Raw genomic sequence first — 27883 nt, 5'->3', positions numbered from 1 at the left:
GTCTTGTGCAAAAGTGAAGATGTCTTGGTATGTATATGTACCATGGTACACACCTGCACCATATACAGAAGGTAGTATTATAATATGGTAAAATATATTTAACACTAGAAGTATAATAAAAATAATCTAATGCTTTGTTGATTGAGAGGGCAATTGAGGATCTACCGTTTGGGTCCATCATTATGCATGCCAATTTTCTTTATAGACTGTTGTACATATGCAAGGTTTGGAAATGGAAATAATTTATTACACAATAAAATACATGTACTAAAAACTGGATTATTTTGGCTTTTTAAAAAAGATATTATTTATTTATTTGAGAGAGAGAGAGAGAGAGAGCAAGCAGAGGCAGGGATAGAGGGAGAGGGAGAAGCAGACTCTCTACTGAGCAGGGAGCCCTACTCATGACCTGAGCCAAAGGCAGATGCTTAACTAACTGAGAGCTACCCAGGTGCCCCTAAAAACTGTCTTTGAAAAGCTTTGGTACTAGAATGCAGGGAGGCACAGTAGGAAGAAAGTATATGACCCTCAGAAGACTTAGTTTTTATGCCAGTTTTTGCATGTGTCATTATGGATGAGTTATTTACCTTAATTATGATTTTGTCCAGTTTCTGCTCTTACTAGTTGTGAGGATTAAAAGAGTTAATATCTGTAAAAGTGGTTTGAAATGCAAAACTCATTCTGAAATACAAGTTTTAATTATTATTTTCCTTTTCTAAATCTCTCTTTTAAAAAATACACCAAATTTAGTTATTTAAAGCTTTTAGTTGTTTATTTCATAGTATGTGGGAGTTCACCAGAATATGCATAGTTTTGCTTCTGTTAAATAGTCTACGTAATTGAATTTTGAAAATAGCTAAAAACTTTTCTTAGAAGTTCAAATCTTTTGCATGGAGATCTGTCCATTACTTTCTACTCTTTTAGACAAAAATAATGACAGCAGTAAAAAACAAACCACCAGCATGCATGTGAGGTAATATTTACCTCTTAGTGATTTATTGCTTTATCCTTGGATGGGAGTAACTATTTGAAACTATTCAGGCAGAGAAAGACAAATACCATATGATTTTGCTCATATGTGGGATTTAAGAACAAAATAGATAAACATAGGCGAAAGGGGAGAAAAGAGAGGGAGGAAAACTACAGGAGACTCTTACCCACAGAGAACAAACTGAGGATCACTGGAAGGTAGGTGGGTGGGGCATGGGCTAAACCGGTGATGGGCATTAAGGAGGTCACTTGTGATGAGCACTGGGTGTTACAGGTAAGTGATGAATCACTAAATTCTACTTCTGAAACTAATATTACACTGTATGTTAACTAACTAGAATTTAAATAAAAACATGAAAAAAACCCATAATCGATATCAGAATTGTGAAATGAAAGCTTCAATAATCTATCAGTCCCAGAATGTAATTATTATCATTGAGGACACCATTGAATGCAACTTTTTTTGGTATCCTTTTCTTCCTTTAGGTCCGAGTGTTCACATCCAAAGGCCCTGGACCGTTTTCTGATATAGTAAAGTCCAAAACATCAGGTATTTAATACCTAAACCTATGCAAAAAACAGTTGGTGTTTTAAAAACATTCTTGATCCTTGGTATTCTCGAGGGTATGAATGCTGTCTTTGAGCTGGAGTTAAAGCCAAAGAGTCATTTTTTAATCATCACCAAACACACTTAAATAAACCTAAGCGTAGGGTGCCTGGATTGTGTTGACTGAGACTGAAGCAGTAGATGAACCCCGGGGGAGACCCATGGATTTTGGACTAGCCTGATAGTGAATCAAGGGATTTTGCCAAACCACTTTTTTTTTCTTATAAATATGATAAATGTTTTGTTTTTTTGTTTTCAGAAATTAATCAATTTCCAATCCTCATAACTCTCTTTGACAACAAGGTAGTTTTATTAGATATGGATCAAAGTCACATTGTATGGATGGTTTCAGCAGAAAGAGTCATCAGTACCATGGGCTACACAGCTGATGATGGAATGGGGTACTATGCTCAAGGAGACTCACTCTGCCTTCTGAACATGCACAATAGGTCCACTTCTGAGGTATCTCACCTTGTAAATATTGTGGAAGGAAGGACGTGGGTGATTTGCATATCACACTACCCTGTAATTAAAATGACTGGTCAGTGGTTGAGCCATTAAGATTAGAATGGTTGAAAAGGACAGCTGTGGTGTAATTATTTAGTCACAAATAAACAGAGATTAGATTTTGGGCAAATGTCATTCAGGATTAATTAAATAGTTATTTGGTTTAGGCGCTGTGTTAGTTCCTGGGATAGAGGGGGAAAAAAATCACAGTCCTTGAACAAAGCCAGCCTAGTATTTGTCTAACAGCTGGAAGACAGTACCATGTAGTGATTAAAGGGTGAGCTTTGGGATCTGAAATTTAGAATTTAATTCTGACTTCGCCACTTACTAGATCTGTGACCATCAGCAAATTATTTAACTACTGATTATGTGGCACCCTGTTATATGGTTCCTGTGAAGATTAAATGAGATAATCTATGTGGGGCATTTAGCACAATGCCTGGCATGAGGTGGCATTTGTTGATTGTCAGCTAGTAGAGCAGACAGACAGAAGACAGCATCATGCTGTGCTAAGGGCAGGGTGTGGTGGTATCACAGAATATGGGTGATCCATCCAGATGAGAGTGGTGGTGGTAGAATGGAAAGACATATTGGGTGCAAAGAAGATGAGCCAGGTGAGGGTGGGAAAAGCTGAGGGGGTAGTAAGTGGAAAGACTGGGAAACAAGAGAGCCAGAGCACATCTAGGAGGCTATAAATAGAGTGAGCTTGGGATGAAGGTGAGGGTGAAGGATGAGTGAAGGACAGGTGGGAAAGCTGGAGAAGTAGGCAGGACCCTAAACACAATGGGCTTCCTTTACTGTGCTAACGTGTGGAGTACCGGTCCTGAAGACAACGTCAAGCCAGTAAAGAAATCTAGTGGATCATTCACATGATCAAGTTATGTTATAGAAAGACCTCTCTAGTGGTGTGAATAACGACCTAGAGAAGGTTAAGTCTCAGACAATTAGGAGGCTATCACAGAAACCCAGACAGGAAATGTTAGGCAGGAAGTGAGATGAGAAAGGAAAGGACAAAATTGGGACACATTTAAAGTGGGACTAATTCACCATTGTGCAGCCATAATAGGAATAAGTCAAGGATGAACCATATTCGTCAGGATTGCTCCTTGGGTGAGTGTTAGAAATCCGTAAAAATACAGTATGCAGGAGAAAAGAAGGTCTCAGGGGTGGAGTGATGAATTCTATTTCCTGGGATCATTCATACAGAGAGTAGTCAGTTTGAATCAGTAACTTGGTAAGGAATCTTGCTACTGTTCCTATAGCACTGGTCTATGAATTATAGTTAAAGTCGGTAGTTGAAATTAACCGAGAGAAAGAATGCAATGTGGGAACAGGACCAATGTCACAATGGTATAGTCTCGAGTTATTGAGGTTTTGGATTACAAAAAAGTGCAGTAAATGAGTAATATGGTAGATTACAGAAAAGTCCTCAAATTTGAAAAAAAAGATGACCATTATCTCCTTGGCTATGTTTTCTACCTATCGTTAAGATTTTCCGAGATGCACTGGTTTCTGATATCACAATTATTACAATTGACTGGATTTCAAGGCATCTCTACTTTGTGCGAAAAGAATCACAAAATGGAATGCAAATATTTGATGTTGATCTTGAACACAAGGTGAAATACCCCAGAAAGTTGAAAATTTGCAATAGAAATTCAACAATAGTCTCTTTTTCTGTATATCCTCTTTTAAGGTATGTAAAGTGTGAGTATCTTTTCTATTGTGATGAAATAGAGACATTTAATATAATATCTTTGGCTTAATAATAGAAATCATTGATAGGAAAATAAGATGCTTAGGGCTCTTGACTAGCTATATTAATATATGCTAAATAATTCTACACATGAATTATGAGCCCACAGCCACAAATACGTAAATTTAATTCATACTGACAATTTGGCTAGCCTAAAATTAGGGTAATTACCAATAGGACACCAAAGCAGATTTTTATATCAGTGGATTTCCTAATATCCTCGGATGATAAGGATGAGAAAGTGACTGAGACAGTGGCAGGAGATGAATGAGAGATAGACAGGCAATGTGTCATGCACAGCTAAAGTTATTCTGGACTCATCCATCTTTAATTAATGCCCTTGTAGCACTTGATGGGATGAGCACTGCGTATTATACTGTATGTTGGCAAATTGAACACCAATAAAAAATAAATTTATTATTAAAAAAATTAATGCCCTTGTAAGATGAGTTTTAAGGCCTCCATCCAGCAACTGAATTGCAGTTTTTTGGGCTGAAAGGTATATTTTGTTTGTGCCATAAGCATGGTCATAATCTTGAAACTAGATGGTTAACCAGTCTTAAGAAGCAGAAATACACTTGAGAAGAGGGGGATGGAGATGGGTGTTGATGTAAAGTGTACAAATATATTTCACATTTACAGCCACTAATGACCTAGTCCATACAGCACCTCAAAGTCATTTTAGTCCAAGGCTTTTGTTGTAAACACAGTTATTGAGAAATCATGGGAAAATGCTACAAATTAGACTGCTTGTGGCCACCTCTGTCTCAGAAGGTTATTGGACACTTGGACACTTGTTCTCTCGAAAGGCGGTATTTTTCTCTCCAATCATTAGGAATGCTTAATCCTCATTGGAAACCAATCTTTGCAATGATATGTTTTACTCACTAAGTTGGAGGGTCTTGTTTTTTCCCCCTCTAGTCGCCTGTATTGGACAGAAGTTTCCGATTTTGGCTCTCAGATGTTCTACTATAGTATTATCAACCAGACCTTGAGTCACATTCTTCCATCCATACCCACAAACCATTCAAATGGAAGGAAACAGTGTTTTTGTGGTGTTACTGAATTCGAGTTTAGTGGCACAATGACAATTGACACCTCTGACCTAAAGAAACCATGGATATACTTTGTCAAAGGGCAAGAGATCTGGGCCATGGATCTGGAAGGATGCCAATGTTGGCAAGTCATCATGGTGCCTACTCTGCTTGGTAAGACAGCCGTGTGTGTACACAGATGCTCATTACTAATGGTGGCCCCTCCTGTCCCATTAAAAAGGGTGTACATTCCACATATATTCAAAAGAATATACACATGGTATTTGTTCTGGACCATGCCAAATGTTCCTGTAGAATTCAAGTCAGGTTGTTCCAAGGAAAATTGTATATAGACATTCACACAATTTTCTGGATCTGTGGGTTTCTTTGCTGTTATTGTAATTTTATAATTAATAGTCGAGCTATAATGTATTGAGCTTAACACTATATTCTAAGCAAGCTACCGCATGTACTAGCTCATTTAATTTTTAAAGCACTTTGATGAAGTAGATGCTAGTGTCCTCATTTTATGGACAAGGAAACTGAGGCTGACAAAAATAAGATACTTGTCCGGAGGGCCACGATTAGTGGAGGAGCTGGTGTTTGAAGCTGGGCCTGACTACAACATCCATGATCTTCCTACCAGCACCCTACTTTACTTCTGTTGTGATGGTCCCATTGACTTCACATTCACCATGAGTTGGTCAATACTTGATGGATGTGTTTGTTGAAATGCACATGCTTATGGAGGAAATACTTAAATGTCTAAAGTGATTTGGAGGTTTCCTAAGTAAAAGTAACTGCAATAAGGAAAAAATGCACTCTAAATAATCCATATATTCTTTTTTAAAAAATTATTTATTTATTTATTTATTTATTTATTTATTTATTTGAGAGAGAAAGAGAGAGAGAGAGAGAGAGAGAGAGAGAGAGAGAGAATGAGCATGACGGGGGAAGGGGGGGGAAGGAAGGGCAGAAGGGGAGGGGGACGGACAAGCAGACTCTGCACTCAGCCATGACCCTGAGATCCTGATCTGAGCAGAAATCAAAAGTCAGAGACTAAACTAACTGAGCCACCCAGGCACCCCTACTGTCATATATTCTTAAGAGTCTACTCCTCACTGTTCAATATAGTAACCATCAGTCACATGGGACTTAAGTTCAAATTAATTAAAATTAAATAAAATTAAAAATTACATTCTGCAGTCACATGAACCATATTTTAAGTGATCAAAAACCACAAGTGGCTAATGGTTACTGCATTGGGCAGCATAGATATAAAATACTTTAACCACCGAAAGTGCTTTTGGACGTTGCTAGTCTATATAGTGAAGTTTTGACATTGCAAACAAGTGTGTGTCTGTGTTATATCTGCACATATGGTTTTGTTGACATGGTACCCAGAGCCTTTTAGAAATAATTCCGATATACTTTCAATGGGCTTAAGAGTAGAGATAATGTCTTGAGCTTCTCTTATCAGGGGAATTACTTATTTCTGTTCAATCTGTGACAAAGACTCTTTCCTTAATCAAACTTTAGGCTCCTCTGAGCCCTTTTCTCAACTAGACCTTGACCTTGGTCTTCCGTGTCTGTCATTGCTGAGTCTAGTTTTAGCAAAAATCCTGCTAAATCAGGATCAAGTTCTTCATCCCCCACCCTTGATGCTCTGGGCTTGCAGTTAGCAAAAGTCATAGTGAGCCAGTTTAGCAGGAATTTCCCTATCCTTGTTGTCTCCTCTTAGTGGCTTTCTTTCTACTGATCCCCTCACTACTTGCTCCACATCCTCAGCTGTCTTTGTTGTATGCAAAGTTCAGGACTTCTCTCTCCCCTACTCCAATATTGCAATAGTCTTAACTAAAGTTTTTCTTACCATTTAAACAAGTGCCAGGATAATTTTTCTTTATCATCTGATACACAAGAATTATCTAGTAGGCCATTATCTTATAGGTGTAGAACTAGTTAGTCTTTCAAGAATCCATAATTGAAAAGTATAACCATACAATTAGAAAATTTGAATGGCTCTAGAGATTTAGCTGGCACTATTTAGCTGGCATGATATTGGAAGAAGTCTCCTCTACAAAAACAGCTCTGTTTGAACAGCTGCTTATAAAAATATCTATTCTGTATAAGGAAGTTTTTACATTTTGGGGAACAATTCTAAATATTAGATTTCTCCCCCTAGGGATGCCTGGGTGGCTCAGCGGTTTAGCGCCTGCCTTCGGCCCAGGTCGTGATCCTGGAGACCAAGGATCGAGTCCCACATCGAGCTCCCTGCATGGAGACTGCTTCTCTCTCTGCTTCTCTCTCTCTTTCTCTCTCTGTGTGTGTGTGTCTCTCATGAGTAAATAAATAAAGTCTTAAAAAAAAAAAAAGATTTCCCCCCTTCTATTTAGCCAAAGTTTTCTCCCCATTTTTCCCATTCATTGGTCTGAGTTCTGACCTCTAATTTTATAAAGAATAAATTGGGGATGCCTGGGTTGCTCAGTGGTCGATCCTCTGTCTTCGGCTCAGAGTGTGATCCCTGGGATCAAGTCCTGCATCAGGTTCCCCACAAGGAGCCTGCTTCTCCCTCTGCCTATGTCTCTGCCTCTCTCTCTGTGTCTCTCATGAATAAATAAATAAAATCTTATAAAAAAAAGAATAAATCAAGTATTTTCTACATGATAGCCATTCAAATATGTTGGGGCTACCGTCATAGCTCATTCTAAGTACTTCCATTGGAGAAAAAAGATTCATGTTCTGTAACTCCTCCTCACATGATGTGGCTTCTAGATCTCTCTTTGCCCTAGTAGCCCTCCTGTGGTTTCACTCCAGCTGCTTGATATCCTTGTAAATGTCACCCCCATAATGACTCCCTGTACTCTCATTGTGTTCTGGTTAGTACAAGGAGCCTCTGACTCCCTCTGTCTTCTTTTATTATAGCTAAAAGTGGCATCGAGTCTTTGGGCTGCCTGCCATTTTAAAAACCCATAGTCTTTTTCATATTAACTATTATTAAGCCAGATTTCTTTCATTTGTTATTCATAGAATTGATTTTAACTTGGTTTTAGGATGCCACATTTATTTCTATTAAATTTCAATCCATTTCCTAATTTTGTTGTAATATTTTCAAGTTTTAAGTCAGTGATTGAATATACTAGTGTTGGTAAGAATCATGTACTATCTGCAAATTTGGTAAGTATGTTTACTCTGCATTTATTCCAAATCATTGACAAAAAATATTGAGCAAGACGCTGAGCCCTGGGCCCATAACGTAACACTTCTCTCCCCATAGGCCTTGTTTGACATGGAGTCACACAGGTAAAGTTGTAAATCTTGGTTCTGCCCTTTACTAACTTTGTGGCCTTGCGAAGATTATTTAACTCCTCAAAGCCTGTTTCTACTTCTACAAAATAAGGCTAATAATAATAGTATCTACCATATTGGCTTGAGATGGAGCTCAAATGAGAAAATATCTGTAAAATCCTTAGTCTTTTGAAATGACAGCAAGATTCAAAATTTAGCAGTTACAATACCGAAAAAGGATTTCACATGTTGCTTAGAGTAGAAAACACATGTTAGGTATTTTGTTCTTTATGTTTATTCTATGTTTTTCATGAGCAGGAAAAACACTTGAAAGCTTAACTGTGGATGGGGAATTTCTATACTGGATCTCCTCCACAAAGGACAGCACAGAAATCTATCAAGCCAAGAAAAGCAATGGGGCCATCCTCTCCCAGATGAAGGCCCAAAGGAGTAAGCGTATCCTTGCTTACAGTTCAGTTCTTCAGCCTTTTCCAGGTAATAGGATTTTTTTCCCCAGGTAATAGGATTGTACTCTGAATCAGCATGTTGGTCCAGGTTAGGGTCAGACATGTCTGGGGATGTCTTCTTCTGCACACTGCCTCCCCGGGGCCTTGGCTATGCTCAGCGGGACTCCAAACTGTCAGGGTTGGTGCGCACTGCAATTGCTGTTTGGCCGGGGTCACAATTTATCTCCAAGTGTATACATCTCCATGTGTATACATGGCTGTGGTAGACGTTAGCCCATGGGTTACCTTGTTTGTCATCCTCTCTGTCTTTATTCTTTTCTCTATTCCTTTAATTTCTCTCCTTTCTGTCTTTTTTCTGCTCTACATCATTTTAGACTTCCCACTTGTCCAAAAAGCACCACATAGAATTTCAGGTCTTTTTCAAAGTAAAATGCTTTATTTATTGTAGTATTTTGTATGTCAATCACTTATCACATGTACATGTGCTACCATTTTTATTAAGTTCCTATCTTTATTGTTGTAATGTATCACTTGTGACGTTTTTTAGTGTCATGCCTCTATCTCTCTCATAAACCCTGTGGATTTTATTGTGTGGTTTTGTGTCATGCAGTGACTTTTAGGGATGCATGTATGGCACAATGGCAGAACTAGTTATCGAATTCACTTTTCACTTTGAGAAATTTAAGAGATTAGTAAGTCCATGCGACATCTGTTTGGAATTGAACACATACACAAATACACGTACATCCTTAAATATAGAAGTCCTAAAGCTAGCATGAGTTTTTGTAACTGGGATGAATTTTAAAAATATGATGAAAATAATGCTGTCACTACTTTCTTCAAAGTAAAAAAAAAGGGGGGGGGCGATCAACTTGGTTTTGCTACTTCGTACATTATTCAGTGTACTGTAGCGTCACCTGCTGGAAAATTTGAGAAATGACCAGTTACCTTGCTCCCTTTTCCTGAGGTGTTTAAGGACTTCAATGCATATGGGAAAAACAAAACAAAACACCAAACTCTTGTCTTCCTTTCTTGAACTTTCCTTTTTTTATTTTTATAAATTTATTTTTTATTGGTGTTCGATTTGCCAACATATAGAATAACACCCAGTGCTCATCCCATCAAGTGCCCCCCTCAGTGCCCGTCACCCAGTCACCCCCACCCCCTGCCCTCCTCCCCTTCCACCACCCCTAGTTCGTTTCCCAGAGTTAGGAGTCTCTCATGTTCTGTCTCCCTTTCTGATATTTCCTACTCATTTTTTTCTCCTTTCCCCTTTATTCCCTTTCACTATTTTTTATATTTCCCAAATGAATGAGACCATATGATGTTTGTCCTTCTCCGATTGACTTATTTCACTCAGCATAATACCCTCCAGGTCCATCCACCTCGAAGCAAATGGTGGGTGTTTGTCGTTTCTAATGGCTGAGGAATATTCCATTGTATACAGAGACCACAGCTTCTTTATCCATTCATCTTTCGATGGACACCGAGGCTCCTTCCACAGTTTGGCTATTGTGGACATTGCTGCTGTGAACATTGGGGTGCAGATGTCCTGGCGTTTCACTGCATCTGTATCTTTGGGGTAAATCCCCAGCAGTGCAATTGCTGGGTCGTAGGGCAGATCCATTTTTAACTCTTGGAGGAACCTCCACACAGTTTTCCAGAGTGGCTGCACCAGTTCACATTCCCACCAACAGTGCAGGAGGGTTCCCCTTTCTCCACATCCTTCCAACATTTGTGGTTTCCCGCCTTGTTAATTTTCCCCATTCTCATTGGTGTGAGGTGGGATCTCATTGTGGTTTTGATTTGTATTTCCCTGATGGCCCGTGATGTGGAGCGTTTTCTCATGCGCTTGTTGGCCATGTCCTATGTCTTCCTCTGTGAGATTTCTGTTGAACAACATTTCCAATGCGTCAGTAAATCTTGTCTTGCCAGCTAAATAAAAAAAGATGTTGTTATTCTTCATGTTAAATAAATCTGCTCTTCCTCTTTGATACATATATGTGTATATTTTTAATCTTTTCTTGTTATTTTAGATAAAGCATTACTGTGTCTAGCTTCAGATACAGCAGAGCCAACTCTACTTAACACCACTAACACCAGCCTCACAATCAGATTACCACCTGCCAGGACAAATCTCACGTGGCTTGGCGACATCACCCCTCCCACTCCAACATACCTGGTTTATTACAAAGAAGTTAATGGCAGGAAAACCAGCTCTGAGCTGAAATACAAAATGCTGGTAAGACTGGAGCTGGATGGTTTTTGTCTTCTCACAAGATACCTATTTCTGATATAAAATTCTCATTTGGGGGCACCGGGGTGGCTTAGTCAGTTAAGTGTCTGCCTTGGCCTCAGGTCACCATCCCAGGGTCTTGGGATCCAGCCTCACATTTGTATCCCTGCTCAGCGGGGAGCCTGCTTCTCCCTCTCCTTCTCTCCCTGCTGGTGCTCTCTCACTCCCTTTTGCTCTCCTTCTCTCTCTCAAGTAAATAAATAAAAACTTTAAAAAATTGTCACAATATTTTCTATATTATATTCTGAAATATGCTACTTTGCAAACTTTCACAGCTGATTCATCAAAGTGAATGGTGTTCTAGTCTTGTCTGGGAAAGAAGGTTCAAGGAAGTATATTAACTCTGATCAGTGGTGGCTTGCCACAGTGACAGTTTCCTGAGTGTCTTGGAAGAACTGGGTTTGTTGACCTCCCTGACTATCTAATTATCCCCAGAAAGTGATAGAGACAGGATTTTTTTTTTTTAAGATTTTATTTATTTATTCATGAGCGATACAGAGAGAGAAAGAGAGAGGCAGAGACACAGGCAGAGGGAGAAGCAGGCTCCATGCAGGGAGCCCGACGTGGGACTCGATCCCTGGACCTGGGGATCATGACCTAAGCTAAAGGCAGATACTTAGCCAATGAGCCACCCAGATGACCCTCACTGGATAGTTCTTGAATGTTGCATTAATTGTCACAATTCCTTCCCTCATTGGCATTGGCATTTCCGTTGTCCTTGTGATGGAGTCATATGTATCCAATGTTTTGCTCTGTGCTTGTTATTTAACCAAATCAAAAGGTGAAACTAACCATCACCTATTGGAAGCACTACATACTTTTCCAAAAAGGACACATTATTCTTGTTACTTCCTTTATTTTGTCTATTTTGACCTTTCGTTACACATTTCAATGTTTCAGAAGACAGCTTGAGTCATTTAGCTGATTTAGATTGGGCTGCTGGCACTGGATATTTCTGTGACTGCAGCTAGCTAGTCAATCCTACTGTCTTAACACTGATTTTTTTTTTAATTTTTTTTATTTATTTATGATAGTCAGAGAGAGAGAGAGAGGCAGAGACACAGGCAGAGGGAAAAGCAGGCTCCATGCACCGGGAGCCCGACGTGGGATTCGATCCCGGGTCTACAGGATCGCGCCCTGGGCCAAAGGCAGGCGCTAAACCGCTGCGCCACCCAGGGATCCCCTTAACACTGATTAATAAGGGCCCAGGGCAATGGTTCTCTAACCTGACTGCACTTTGGAGTTTTAAAAATCTTTGGGCCCGAAAAAAAAAATCTTTGGGCCCACACTTCACCTCAGTAGTCTGAGAATCTCTGGAGGTGGGACCCAGGCACAAGTGTTTTTTTTTAAACTTTCCAGATGATTCCAAAATACAACCAAAGTTGAGAACTGTTGGTCTAAGGAAAGTATTTTTACTTTCTTAAATGTTACCTCTGAGAATGATGAGATAATGGACCTTCATCTTTCATCATATTCACTTATGTGTCACATCTACCCAACCATCTTGTTGAATGTTTTATGCAACGTAAGTGAAATAGTATCCTCTTCTGAGAACTTAGCTTCATATGTGAAATGAGCATATCACAGAATTGACCAAGGGCTGCCAATCATTTGGTATTTATTTTGAAAGTTTTAAGCAACTCAGGTCTGGGCAGGTTAGGGCCGTGCACATGATCATTCTCATGATCCAATATCAAAAATAAATTAATATTATAATGATATAATAAGCACATATTTTATTATTATATATTTTAATATAAATTTAATAATAATATACTTAAATACTTTAATTACTTTTTTCTTTGGTTAAACAATTTCTCCTCATTTGTACAAAAAAGTAAGAGTCGCAGGATCCCTGGGTGGCGCAGTGGTTTGGCGCCTGCCTTTGGCCCAGGGCGCGATCCTGGAGACCCGGGATCGAATCCCACGTCGGGCTCCCGGTGCATGGAGCCTGCTTCTCTCTCTGCCTGTGTCTCTGCCTCTCTCTCTTTCTCTGTGTGACTATCATAAATAAATAAAAATTAAAAAAAAGTAAGAGTCGCATACTGATTTTTAAAAATTAATTACAGGAGTTTCAGGAGAGGATAGTCCTTATAGACGGTTTACAGCCATTTTCAACATACGTCATACAGACAGCTGTAAAGAATTATTATTCAGACCCCATGGAACAGTTACCTCTGGGAAAAGAGATTTGGGGAAAAACTAAAAGTGGAGGTGAGTTATGGGTCCGGGGCCAGGTTCTAGAGGCATTTCGTGATCTATCTATATTTGTTGGTTTTTTTTTTTTAATTTGGGTGCTAAGTAATCTTTATTATGTGAGCTTTTCAAGCTTCATAAGAAAAATGTATTGTTGAAAATACTCAGCTGACCTGATATGTGTTCTAGCGACAGAAGATGAATAATATTCCATCAGAACGAAAAGCAACTAGATGGTGAAATATCAGTATCAATACTATTTGACCAAGAACCACATTCTCCAGTCTCACCACAGAGGGTCTCCCTCTCCCCACATATTTACAGGCTCTGTCCACATGGCAATGAAGGATTAAGCCTTTTCTGTGTGAGTTCTATTGAGGCCACTGAGATTTAAGGTAATAACATCATTGCCCGAAAGAAAATGGATCCACAATCTAAAAAGGTTGTTCTAAGTGGTGGTGACTATTTTGAGGTGATGCCATTTCTTTCGGATGTCTCTGATGACATTCCTCAAAGGAATCTGAATCCATGTGTTCATCCTCATTGGCCAGATCATTGAGCTGGAGTCAGAGAATGATCTAGTCAGTAGGCAAAAATAAGCAGGAGCCTTTCAGGAGCCTGCTAACTTTATATGTTGCCTAGTACCTGAGAGACTGGTTTTCCTTCAGAACATCTGTCATTTGTTCTGCTCCTGTGATACGATTATTCCTCAACCAAGACCCTGTTCCTTCTTCCATCTTTTAGGGCTGATGCAACATCCCTTATCATGCGTTGCTATTTATTTCAGTGCCAGAGGCAGTTAGGCTCATTAACACTACTGTACAGTCAGACACAAGCGTCCTTATCTCCTGGAGAGAATCTCACAAGCCAAATGGACCTAGAGAGTCAGTTCGCTATCAGTTGGCAATCTCACATCTGGCCCTGGTTCCAGAGACTCCTCTAAGACAACGAGACTATCCAGATGGAAGACTCGCTCTCCTAGTGACTAGACTGTCCGGTGGAAAACTGTATGTGTTCAAGGTACAGTGAGCATCTTGGGCACCTTTACTGCCATTCTCAAGTGCAAGGTTCTGAAAAGGTTAAGCAATTGTTCTTTTTTTACGAAAAGGTTCTGGCCTGCCACGCTGAGGAAATGTGGTGTGCCGAGAGTCATCCTGTCACCGTCAAAATGTTTGACACTCCAGAGAAACCCTATGCCTTGGTCCCAGAGAACACTAGTGTGCAATTAGACTGGACGGCTCCATCTGATGTTAACCTCATCAGATTTTGGTTTGAACTCCAGAAGGTAGATCTCACCATTCACTTTTAATGCGAATCTCTGTTTTGTGCTATGGGATAAATTAGAAGGCCTTCCTCATATCTCTAGAGTATTCTCTTGTATAAATCAACAATATATTTGACATCATTCATTGATTTAGGTTTGCTGTATACAGAAGCTGTCTAGACTCGTTTCTGATGAAAAGAATTTCCAGAAAGATTAGTTTGCTCTTAAAAGGCTCCATGGAAAAGGTTATAAGCTATGATTTACTGGTATTCATAATATTTTACTTAGTTTAGTTATTATCAGTATGGCTGTCTAGTTTAAAGTCCATAACAGTTTTGTGTTCTCAATGAAAAAAAATAAAAGAAAGGAAAAAGCAAACAAACAATACCCCAAACCTTGTCTAGAAATGTCCTTTCAACCATTTAAGGGCTGTGTAGCAACAGGAGAGAAGTAAAGATAAAATGAATTTATTCTAAACTAGTTCGATCTCAGGTTATAAATTTTGGACAAGGTTCCTTGTCCAAAAATCTTCATTTATTATCCAATATTTGTCCAATATAAAAACATCCCCTGAATTTTAAAGCATCAATTAATGTAATTCACTGCTGGGGAAAGTCTATGTTGATTTTTATATTGAGATGCTTCAAATGGATTATTTTTAATAATTGCTACATTTCACTTTCAGTAGTGTCCACATTTGTAAAGATTGGTTAGGAATCTTTTGTTCAGTTGTAACAAAAACAAATCAGTATAGTCATGGCCTTCCTTTTTTTTTTTTTTTAAGGGGAATTGCTCTCTTGGATATTTTAAAATTTTGCTATGTAGATATTTTATATGACCTTGTACTTTTTAGATAAAATCTATGAAAACCATGAAACCACAGTGAATGTCGAGTTGATAAAGCCAAAGACCGTAGTTTAGTTGGACTTTTTCTATTGAGCATGTGTATGATGAATTATTGCCTATTTAAACACTGGTCATCTTATAAAAACGCAGTTGAATTGGAGGATCACCTTTTTTGGGACATCTATTTAAATAAGACTAATGTAGTTCAGCTTAAAGGCAAGGTGGGGGGTGTAAAGTTTATTTCCTATGTCAAAGAAATGAGATGGGGAAGGATCTCACAGCTGGTGACTCTCAGCTCCTCCTTTTACCAATGAGAAGTCAGAGACCCAGACAGGTGCCATAGTGAGTCACATATCACCAGCCAGGCAGGGAAGAGTGCTAGGGGCTGACTCATCCTACAGCAGTCCTACTTGGGTGCTATCCATGGAAGGAATATGAGTCACTAAGGCACCCACCCCACTCCTCAAAGTTTGGGACAAGGACAGCAGACTGGGATGGTGAGTTCAGTCCTTGTGACTTTCATGCAATGTGTTTTGTTTAAAAACTTCCTCTACAATTGCTGCAAACAGGTTCCAGATATCCCACTTAGAAAAATCATGAATCTGAGAATGTACGATATGGTAATATTCACACGTGTGACCATGTACAAGCACTAACTGATAAGCAGAGTAGAAGGCTGTGTTCTGAGAGGGCCGATGAGTATGTCTAGTCAGAAAATTCTGTATCTTTTGAGTAACTTGAACCAACCTCACAATGATAGGAAAGCTAGGAAGGATCCTAACTCTGTGCTGAAACCCTGAGGGGTGAGTGAGAAGGGTGAATATATGTCTTTTTTATTAGCGATTTTTAAACATCCTTTTCAGGTTAGAAGGAGAAAAGGGTAAGTTCCAGTTGGCATCTATTTTGTCAGAATTTCCATATATGGAAAATGAAATTAGAGCACAAGCTAAATTTCTATCTAGGTCTTAAATTCCACAGATTAAATTTTTTTAAAAATCACAACAGCATATAGAAGGAGAACCTATTTCATTTAAGATTGAGGAGAAGCAAGTAGTTTCACTATGGTAAATTATTTTCAAGGAAGTCCATGAAAATTGAGTTTTTCTAAACTGTCCAGGAAAATTGCTACCAGAACCAAACATTTCTGAAGTTCCGGTCTCTGAGACATGATAGTCTGCACCACTTCTTCCACATCCCTGCCCAAAGAATTTGAAAATCCCTCTGTGGTATTGAAAATCACCCCTGCACTTTTTGGCCTCTGACAAATGGAAGGTCCTGATTCCCTTGTGATTTACTGTGGTAGCCATGGCATCTCTCCAAGTTGGTGGTCTGCCCAGAACATTCATTGCTGTGGTGAGGCCAGTACTCTACAGTTTTCCATCAGGACCCTTGGTCACACGTCTGACCTTCCAAGGAGCTTTGATAAATTTCTGGATGGTATGGAATGTTGGGCCATCTAGACTACTCACTGAAGGTAGTTTTTATAGCAGATTATCAAGGAGGCAAGACCTCAAAGGGCTAAAATTTTTGAGCTAGAAATCAATATTTCTCTCTTTCTGTCTCTCTCTTTCCTGTAGTTCAGAGAAAATAACATAGACCCATTGCATCTGTTTCTTTAGTCTGTATGTTGCCGTGGAATTGATACATTTATGAATTTAGCAGGTAATAGCCCAGACATCAGCATTTCTGTATTTTTTCCATTCCTTCCATCTCTTTTCTTTCTCTTTCTTTCTTTCTTTTCTTTTTTCTTTCTTTCTTTTCTTTTTTCTTCTTTCTTTCTTTCTTTCTTTCTTTCTTTCTTTCTTCCTTCCTTCCTTTCTTTCTTTCTTTCTTTTCTTCTTTTCTCCAATAACAAGGGGATCTACTTCCTGAAGGTGCTATAGGAATCATTCCTAATTGAAAAGAAAACTAATATAAAGTGTCCATCCAATGAAATGATATGACCTTGTGAGCGCTGAATGAAAAACGAGATGTAAAGTAAGGTTTATTTATGGAAACTGACCTTCTTAGGAAACTCTACTGGAGAAAATACACTACGAACTCTTGACAAAATGCCCCATCATCTGTCTTTCCCTATTTGCATATTGAAAAAATCACCATTTTCAAATAAGATATTAAGGGTCCAAATACACATATTTTTTTTTTTAAAAAGCCATGCACAAAGAAAGTGTAAGATAGCTATAGATAGAGACCCACAATCTACAGTGGAATGAAAGTAAGATTTCCTATATTTAACTTCTAACCTTGCTACTTAGTGGCTGAGTGATGGTCAAAAATTTCCCTCTTTTAGGGAACTAGGCTTTGGATGTCTAAAACCAGGGAATGCTGGTTAGATGTCTGAAAAGAGTTTGGGTAGGAAAAGAGAAATGTTTTAATTTATAAATCACTGTTGACCTCTTGAAAGCATCAAAATATGTAAAAATATTATTTTGAAATTAGCAAATCCACATAATTTAAAATATCATTGTTTTGATCTGTCATGGATCCTCACCTAAGGTAGGTGTCTGTATTTAGGGATAACAATAACCCGAGCTCTGAATCTTCCCTAATGATAAGGGGTTCATGTCCCACCTTGGACCTATCCTAAGAGACATTATTCAAGTCAGTTATAGCTTCTCACACACAAAAAAGCATAAAATGGTTGTCAGTGGTGGCAATGTTTGGGATCAAACATTCTAAAGAAACTTTTTTTTTTTTAAAAGAAAACACCTTTTATTTAAGTTTTTAATTGCCTCCCATAGTTTTGTGACTTTCTATGTTTCAGAAGGTTTTCTTAAAGAAACAAAAATGTTACTTGAGACTTCTTTTTCCAGTGGAAGTACAATGAATTTTTCAGTGTCAACGCTTCATGCTTCCAAGGCCCGACTTATGTCTGTAACATCACAGATCTACAGCCTTACACGGCCTATAATGTCCGCGTGGTGGTGGTTTACGAGACAAGAGAAAATAGCACCTCACTTCCAGAAAGTTTTAAGACAAAAGGTGAGTACTAATATCCTTAGTCCTCAAAAAATCCTGTAAGTCTTTTAATGCTTCTCTTATTTCACCAATCCTAGAGGTTAGCCTTTGTTTTAAAAGATGTAAATTAAGGGGCACCTGTGTGGCTCAGTGATTGAGCATCTGCCTTTGGCTCAGGTCATGATCCCGGGGTCCTGGGATCGAGTCTCTCATCTCCCTCTGCCTATGCCTCTACCTCTCTCTCTCTGTCTTTCATGAATAGATAGAAAAAAATAAAATCTTAAAAAATATGTAAATTACTATTTCTAGAGCTTGAGCGAAGAAACTGAAAAGAACTGAGTGTTCAATACTATTTACTCACTGATTACTATATTCCAGATGCTAAAAATAAAAAAAAAATCCAGAAAAGAAAGCTAATTTGTGATCCCTATAAGTTGATCCTTGTAAGAATCAAGTGGAAAATGTTCCAAAATTTACAGTAGTTTTCTTTGCATCACTTGCTTTGTGGTGAGCTAAGATATATTGTTATTCCCATTACTAATCCATCACTAACAAAAACCTCAGATACTCATTTAAAAATATACACTCATATGAGAATATTTCTGAATATATCTTTCATGCACTTGGCTTTCCTTTTTGGAGATGTATTCTATAGAAAGATGGTTAGCAGAATATTTTGTACTTCTGACATATTAGTCAGTACTTTTTATGTTTCCAAAGCTGGAGTCCCAAGTCAACCAGGCATTCCAGAAGTGTTAGAAGGAAGCAAAGATTCAATACAGTGGGGAAAAGCTGAAGATAACGGAAGCCGGCTTCTGTACTATATCCTTGAGGTCAGGTATGTCTGCAAAAGTGCTTTGGAAGCTACAAAGAGCTAAGCAGTTAATTGTATTATTAGATCAAAATTAACTATATTTATTAACATGTATTTATAATAAATATGAAAGATCTTTAGCTTAAGGACCCTGTGTGCACCATTATGTTCTCTGTGAAATTTCTAGCCCTAGCGCTCCAGTTGTAAAGCAGATCATATCATTGTTCTTGGAAATCTGCAGCCACTTGTCAGAACTTTATGGAAATAATCTAATCGTTGGCAGATGCAACTAATATTTATTTAATATCTATTCCGTTCAAGAAGCTGAGCTGATGTTTGATGTCAGATGATGGTATGCATGTAAATTTCTGATGATAATTTGTTTTAGCAAGATGAATAATGTCTAGGGAGAGCTGGCCCTGAACTAGGTATTTTTCGGAATGTAAAACCAGGTCAAGGCCCGAAATGGCCTGAACTGTGTAGGTCACGCAGGATTCTTATCTATTGTGAAGAGTACAGTTCGCGGTGCTCTCAAGGGTCAGAAAATGTGCCTTCATTGAAAACCATGCAGCTGATGAACAAATGCAACCTCAGAACCGGCCAGTATGGGGAGCTCTGTAAATGGGAACTGGCTCAGATGAACTGATTTCATGCCAACTTGAAGGGAGAATTCCAAATTCCACAGACACTCCCTCCACGGGTCTATGAAGCTATCTTCTAAGAAGCTCCAAGGACAAAAGTCACTTCCATAATTATAGTCCTGGCAACTTGAGCTTTAGATCTATTTTTGTTTCATCTTGCTCTGGTATTCCCATAACCTTAATTTTTTTTCCTGTGCATGGTGGAGAATTACATTGGCCATATTTCTAACTGAAACCTCCTTGAAATTCCTATTACTGTTTTTCTTGCAGAGTCAAATACATTCTAATCTGCAGAGCTGTCTTGGTGGCCTGTGACTGTAATTCCCTTCACCAGCCAGCCCACACCACAGTCTTGCTAGGACCCCTTTACTGTGTTCCCTGCAGTGATACCTTGAGTGCATAGCTCCAAAAATTCTCTGCATTTTCTTGCCCCAAGCCCCTAACTCTTAGGGCACGGTTGATGGGATAGTGGAATGAATTGCTGGACCTTCAGAATCTCAAAGTCACTTCTTCAGTCAGGTCACTAGGATAGCCAGGTACTTGCTCATGCTTCAGTGATAGCGATAGTGCAAAGTGTGTGAACTTGGGAGCTGAACAGATTATGTTAGTGTTCTAAGACTGCTCTGAGAAAGTACCACCAGCTAGGTGGCTCAAAACAACGGAAATTTATTCTCTCACAGTCTGAAATCAAGGTATCAGTAGGACCACGCTCCTTCTGAAGTTTCTCAGGAAGAAACCTTCCTTGCCTCTTCTTAGCCTCTGGTATCCAGACTCTTCAACATCCTTGGTATTCCTTGGAGATGCATCACTTCAGTCTTTGGCTCTATTATCACCTGGTGTTCTATGTATATATCTGTGCTTAAATTTTTCTCTCCATAAGAAGGCACTGGTCACCGGATTTAAGCCTACCCTAATCCAGAATGACCTCATCTTAACTAATGTCTAAAAAAACCGTCTTTCCAAACAAGGTCACATTCACCAAGTCTGGGTAGGCATGAGTTTTGGGGGAACATTATTCAACCCAGTACCATGTGTTCCTTTTTTGAATTTAAGTTTTCTCATCTGTCAATTAGGATGATGGCACGTGCTCTTTTGGGTGTTGTGAAAACTCAAGGAAATGAAACAAAATGAAAAGCACCAGTATGGTGTGTTATAAATAGAAGATGCTCAACCAGTGTCAGAATTCTTGTCTTCCTCAGTGGCCAATAACTGTGAAGAGCCATTTTATAAATTTTAAGTGTCTTCTTCTTTTAGATCAGAGTTGTTTGCATTGAACAATGAAATTGCCAATGCCTAACACAAGCCTTCACAAAATGTGTAAAGACACTGTATAAAGAGTCTAGGACACTTAGCTGCTGCTAACAGTTGTGACCAACTCTGCTGCTCGAGCCTCCTGATGTTCTTGCTCTTTCCCTGTCACTCAAAGGCTTAGCCTTCCCATCCCTTTCAGGATGACTACTCAGTTTGTAGGAGCAGAACTAGCTATCCCTCAGCTTACTGTGGGTTGGCACCAAGTCCTAAAACTGTTGCTGTCTGAAAACCCACAGACTTGAAAATTTCTTCATTGACAGAGAGGACATAATTGGAAGGTCTCAAGCTTGCCTTCAGCCTATGACTCTGTTAAAAGCCATTGCATTTACATACATTTACATTTTGAGGCCTGCTCTTCTGCTCTTTACATGTTTCATATAAAGACTAATGTGGGTTGACTTGAGGTGGAGTGTAGGACAATACAAATAGAGGCAACACACTTTGAAGTCTCAGGTATAATGATAATTTTGGTAGTCTAATTATACCTTCCTTATCAATTTTATGTCCTATATTTTATTTTATCCAGCTGCGGAATACCTAAGCTACAAATGGCATAAAAGACTGAGAATTAAGAAAGAATAAAAAATTGCAAGTTAGAAACTGTGGACTAATTGCTTATGTGTTTGAAATTCTGAAGGAAGCTTACACATTCTAATAGGAGGAAAAGCCTCTTTAGCTTTCTCTTGGCCGTTGATTATTTGTTATTTTCCCAATGGGCTGAGTTGGCTGGCTCGCATGCATTGCCAGGATGGCTTTCTGAGATTATTCTGTGTTCTGTAGCCAACCGTGTGAGAGGACTGAGACCAAGGATAAAGTGTGCAGTAGGAGATGCTCTGGAGTCCTGTCATTAAAATGATAGATGAGCATCTAGAAATAACACATATATTGTCTCATATTTTCCATATTTACCATTTTGCTCTTTTTTTTTGTAGAAAGGGCATTTCAAATGATTCACAGAACCAGAACTTAATGTGGAAGATGGCATTTAATGGATCCTGCAGTAGTATTTGCACATGGAAGTCCAAAAACCTGAAAGGAACATTTCAGTTCAGAGTAGTAGCTGCAAATGATCTGGGATTTGGTGACTATAGTGGAATTAGTGAGAATATTATATTAGCTGGAGGTATGTGACCATGTCTGTCTATATGCTAACTGATTACATAAAGGTCCAGAGATGAAGAGAAGTGAATTCTTAACACAATATATAAATTGGGTGACTATGTAATTTATCATCCAGACTTTGGAACTGTTCATTTCATCTGATGTGATCTTCCTAAAACATCAGCATCCTCATGTTATTTTTCTCCTCGGTAATAAGCAGCTACTCCTTAATGCCCAGCGCATCGAGTCCATGCTCCTGCATGGGCTTCCCAGGCTGGTCTGGATCTGGATCCAGCCTTATGTTCCTGCTCCCCAAACACTCATCTTCTGCACAACAGGACTATGCTTTCTACGTCTTACATTTTAGGTTACGATACATCATCTGTCTAATCCCATGGGCTAGAAATCTCAATACTATATTTAATTTCTCCCTCTACTCAGTCACCGAGTAGATTTGTTGATTACCATCTTAGTTTCTGTCTGTTGAGTGCTCATCTACCTATTACCACTTCGGCTTTCCTAATTTAAATGATCATTTCTTACCTGTGCTCTTGACTTAATCACACTGCTGACAGTTAATCTAGTTGGAGCACAAGTTGGATCACTTAACCCCTCTCTGAAATCCCCCAAATGACTCTTCATTCACTGTCTTCAGACTCAAGTGCAAACTCCTGAGTGGCATTTAAGGCCTTCCATGATTTGTCCTCTAATTGTGATTCATTGTTCCTAACACTTATCCCCAGGCTATGGCCATATCAGACTGGTAAAGAGCTTTTTATGACACTAGGTCATTAGCCTTGGTTTCCCTCAGCCTAGAATTTGGGCTCCCACCACCTGCCATTCACCCTTCCATTGGGTTTTCCTTTCCCTCACTCTCTGTCAACTGAGATTCTTCTTAACCTTCAAAGCCTAACTTAAATGAGCCCAAAGATGATGCTCAAATGATGCTCCTTAGGCAAGATGGATTATTGCATTCTATATACACAGAGCCTGTATTATTCTATATAATATTTGCATCATTCTTATTTGTTTTATAGTTATCTGTATAAAGGCTCAGCAATTTTTTTCTGAAGAATATCTAAAATAGTTAATATTTTAGGTTTTGCAGACTACATCTGATGTCTGTAGCTGCTGTTGCTTCTTCATCTTCAAATAATACTTTAAAAAGTTAGAAATCATTTTTTAGCTCATGGGCTCTAGGAATCAGATTGTGGCCAGGTTTGCCAAACTCTGTCCCGTATATGCGTCTCCTCCTTAACTGAAACCACCCAAGAGAAGGTACCAGGTTTCCCTGTTTATATTCCTCAATTTAATGCCCATAGAATTGAATGTATATCAAGATATTACAGAAGAAATAACAATCCTGAGTATATATTATATGAAGACTGAGACTTCTTTGTTCCAAATTCATTAAAAAGATTATACATGTTTCCTTAGCTATTTTAAAGTAGAAGACTGGGTAGGTTTATCACAATGGTGTATTGGTAAGCCAGGTCTTTGGAAAACCAAACCAAACCTTGACTTTGATTTCCTATGGTGTTGAACACTCTTGCTATGGATGATCTCAAACTAGCAGTGGTTCAACAACTGGCTTGCAAAAATCTAGTAGCAGCTAGTTCAAGCATATCTGGCAAAGCCCTATATCTACCTGCTTTATTCTGCAAATTAACTTTTTTCATTTATTTTATTAGATGTTTTTTGGATACCAGAAACAAGCTTTATACTTACTATCATAATTGGAATATTTCTGGTTGTTACAGTCCCACTGGTCTTTGGTAAGTATACTAGATCTAAAAATGCAGGTAGTAACCTGTTTGCTCCATCATATTAGTTGATTTATCACCTAGTGTGTTCAACCTCCCACATGAAATAAATTCATAAATTTCACAGTTACCTTTGGCTATACTTTCATAAGCACTAACTTCTGTGAATTGTTTTCTGATCTTGGAGTAACAATTTTACAGAAAATATATCTGCATTTACACTTCATGTTGTACTTTAGATAAAACTGATTATAGGAGCATCGATTTTTAGTTTTTTTTTTAAAAAAGATTTTATTTATTTATTTGTGAGGGACACACACAGAGAGAGAGGGGGGCAGAGACACAGGTAGAGGGAGAAGCAGGCTCCATGCAGGGAGCCCGATGTGGGACTTGATCCTGGGACTCCAGGATCACACCCTGGGCTGAAGGCAGGGGCTCAACCACTGAGCCACCCAGTTGTCCCAATTTTCAGCTTTCTTTAAAACACTATTTATTTTGGATTGGCCACATAGCTAGTGCTTTGTGGCTTATGGTTTTAAATGAATAAAAGAAAAATAACTCTGGAGGTTAAAAAAAAGGATTAATAGACCAATGACAGCCCTTAGTTGGATAGTTTGGGTCTCCAGGCAGGCAGACAGACTGGATTGGAAGGAGCAGCTCCTCTTTTGCAGGTGACCCATCTGGCTTTGAGGGTCCACTCTTGCGTTCAGATATCTGCCTTGATTATTTCAAATCCCTGCTTATTTATAAATGTCCAGGAAAGCAGAAGTTTTTGTTAGGTAGCTGGAAAGATAGCTATCTCCCAGTATTTATTTTATACCAATGTGCTAGTCTTAGAAGTCTTTTTCTTTTAGATCTATTCTAATGATGAGAAAATACAGTAACAATCCCAGAAATATTGGGGCCAAATATTGGGCCTATAGAGTTATTTTGGTGATTGTACATCCTAGTTCATTCATTCCTCTTGTTTCAGCATAAATATTAATAGGACTTTCAGTGCCCAAAATGTCCTGGTTTTGGATTATAAGATATATGGTCACCCTATCACTTATTAATTTTATGGGTCCCTGACATACTGAAGCATTATAAGAAAGATATGATACTTAGCAGAAAAGGATACTCAAGTACATATTTAGGCAATTATGGCTTGTTTTTTCATCTTATAAGGGAATGTTAGAAGGGAAAGTTTCAGGAGAAGTTACAACCATAAAGCTAAACTCTCTCAGGATAAAGAAAACCAGTATCAGACTGAGTGGTCTAAATCTTTATTCTTTCCCCAAACTTATTGGAGTTGTAAACCCTCAGAGAGCACACTGAAGCTTGAATTAAGATTTCTTTTCACAGATTCCACCCAGATAATATATGGAACTCCTTTAGCTAACTCAGAAAGCTAAAAATTTCAGCTGACCCTGCCAGGATCTTAACCTGTGGTTCCAGGGAGTCTAAGTATTGCACAGCTGATGCTTGTACCACTAAGCCAGCCCCCTCCAGAATTACGCGTATGACTGGAGTATATTTGGCAGTTGGCATATAGGCTTGACCGCTTGTCTGCTTTCCTACTGCGAAGGAGTATTACATGAAGAATCTTTCATCTGACCTTTGCTTGCCTACTTGTACATCACCATTGTTTAAACCCATAATTCTAGTGGATGAGCATGAGATAATTTCAGACAACCTATTGTGCTTTCAAGACATCCTATGGATATCTGGCTTTCTCAGGATCTAAAGGTCTTTATTCTATTTGGAACTTATGAATTTTTTGGTACAGCTAAGCTAATTTGGTTCTTTTCTTATAGTAGTAGAGCATGTGGTTTTACTAGTAGGAGTGGGTGAGTGCATGAGAAAAGATTGAGCTATTAAAATCATGGAAAGTGGCAATTGTTTAAATATTTGTATTGTACCGAGGGCTCTCAGCAGTCGTACTTATAAATATAAAATCGAAACAACGATTTAAAAATAAACATCAATAGCCTTTGCTTTGGTGAGTGGTCACATCTAACATGCAACATTAGCCTCATGCTGGGAGCAGAGCGAAATATGAAGCCGTAAAATACAATTGCTGGCCGTGGCAGCTTGCCATTTAATGAGGGAGGTAAGACATACCTGTGTGAAAATGTGAATAGTGAAATATAAAAAGGCAGTAGGACATGACATGTGCTGGACTCTGCCACAGAAATGTGGACTGAGAGCTACAGTTGGTCTTAGAAATTGAGAACTGGGAGGTCAGCTGAGTGGCAGGGTCTTGGAAAGCATCTCTGAGGTTGGGGGCCCGTGCTGGGCCTCTACAAAAATGAAGAGGAGGGGGTAGTGTCAGCTTTTCAGTTTTGAAAAATTGCATTAGCAAAGGTACTTAAGATCTTTCCCTGTGTGGTCCCTCAGACGGAACGTCCCTTGAATAAAACTCTCACCTGTTGGATATAGAAGCTACTATGGAATAAAATTCAAATTTTAATGATCATCTTACAAAACTGTTTTCAACTTTTCAGCCAGTGTTCTAGTATAAATGGTTCATCTTATGACCTAATTGTATTTTGATCTCCCCAAAATCACTTATTTTTAGGCTCATAGAAATAGTCTTTGCTCATTGTATGAGGAAGACAATATAAATTATCCATGATTTCACAACTGAGGGGGACCACTACTAACATTTGGTAGGTTTCATTCCAATAGTTTTTCTGTATATATGTGAGTATGTGTATATGAACAACAATGGAATAAACCCTTGTACTCTGCATTTTTTGAAAGCATGCCATTATAATTGAAAACATTCGTCAGATCTACTATAGGAGTGTAACCTGTATACTATAGGAATATATCTGGACTCAGGAATAAATTTGTTTCACTAATAATTACAATGCCAATTTGTTTTGGTTTATTTAGACTCTAGTTTAAGGGTGATTTTGAGAAATAAGTTCTGATATCAAGGTACGTGAGCTTGTCTATAATAGCAATAAGAAACGCATTAAGCATTGGATTGAGATGTGAGATAAGAAGTGACGTGGTAAAAGTCATGTGTTTTAATATGTCTTTGCACCTGATTATTTCGTTTTCTACTGTGGACAAATTTTTCAATCAAATTCGGTTTTCTGCCAATGGTGTTCTTATATATAAACATTTAACATGCATTGTTAACATTTCTCGAGGGAAAAAGAAAGCCATGTTTCGATTTGTAAGTTATGTTCTTTTCTTTTTATAGTCTGGCACAGAAAATTAAAGAATCAAAAAGCTCCCAAGGAAGGGCTGACGGGTCTCATAAACGAAGACAAAGAGTTGGCTGAGCTTCGAGGTCTGGCAGCTGGAGTAGGACTGGCTAATGCCTGCTATGCCATACAGTACGTAACCTGGGCCGTCCCTACAGGGCATCTAGATGAAGAGTGGGCAACTATAAAGAGAGTGCCCATGGGTCCTCTGTTGCCCACGATTGTCCTGGTCTATGCTCATTATTCTGACATAATTATTAATACCATCCCCCTCCATTTTCAAATGTGACCTAAGATGGAGGGCAAATTATGTGGTTATTCTATCCCAAGGAAAATAAGCAAAATTCCATTGTTTTCCAGTGGTTTATTTAGCACATAGTTAAAAAGTAAACAAAAAAAGGAAATAAATACTGTGTTGAAAAGAGCAGATGGTAATATGATTGGTTCAACTGGAGGCAACCAGAAGGAGAGGAATTTCAAGGGTCCCGTGCCTGTGCTGTTAAGTTCATCTGAGTCTGTTTTCAGAAGTTTGGTGATTGCCTACAAAAGCTCTTTAAGATAGTTGAGTTTTGAACTTATGCTGTCATCATAACTAAAGAAAATATTTAAATTTTTTTAATGCAAGACACCATATTGCGGTTTATACATGACACTATATTACAGCTTATGCTAAAAAGAATTATGCAGTCAGAGGCCTTGAAATTTATGATCCAAGACTAAAAATAGGAAGATTTGAAGTAGACACAGGAGTGATCTAAGTTAGTGATTCAGAGGTGACTTTCCCTTGAGAAAATACTCCGCATACTTGTTATTCAAGATTCCTTTTTAAAAACTCAAAGCATTTTAA

The 27883-nt window shown here is 38.6% G+C and overlaps 1 protein-coding gene across 2 annotated transcripts in view; it reads left to right on the top strand.

The window, feature by feature from the left end:
* Positions 1-27883, top strand: part of ROS1 (ROS proto-oncogene 1, receptor tyrosine kinase) — a 119765-nt gene that overhangs the window by 61749 nt on the left and 30133 nt on the right. Inside the window, exons 23-36 of one of the 2 annotated variants that reach the window (XM_055309559.1) lie at positions 1477-1540; positions 1857-2059; positions 3595-3800; positions 4782-5068; positions 8498-8674; positions 10683-10888; positions 13012-13156; positions 13926-14158; positions 14247-14423; positions 18062-18230; positions 18927-19044; positions 21905-22095; positions 23765-23848; positions 27033-27168. In XM_055309559.1, the coding sequence (XP_055165534.1) occupies positions 1477-1540; positions 1857-2059; positions 3595-3800; positions 4782-5068; positions 8498-8674; positions 10683-10888; positions 13012-13156; positions 13926-14158; positions 14247-14423; positions 18062-18230; positions 18927-19044; positions 21905-22095; positions 23765-23848; positions 27033-27168 (2396 nt within the window). Of the gene's footprint in view, positions 1-1476; positions 1541-1856; positions 2060-3594; positions 3801-4781; positions 5069-8494; positions 8675-10682; positions 10889-13011; positions 13157-13925; positions 14159-14246; positions 14424-18061; positions 18231-18926; positions 19045-21904; positions 22096-23764; positions 23849-27032; positions 27169-27883 lie in introns of both variants that reach the window. The other variant, XM_055309560.1, reaches the window with a different exon arrangement.

The sequence above is a fragment of the Nyctereutes procyonoides genome, unplaced genomic scaffold (genome assembly GCF_905146905.1).
Source record: "Nyctereutes procyonoides isolate TBG_1078 unplaced genomic scaffold, NYPRO_anot_genome, whole genome shotgun sequence".
Lineage (NCBI taxonomy): Eukaryota > Metazoa > Chordata > Mammalia > Carnivora > Canidae > Nyctereutes > Nyctereutes procyonoides.
This window is presented reverse-complemented; position numbering and strand designations above follow the sequence as displayed.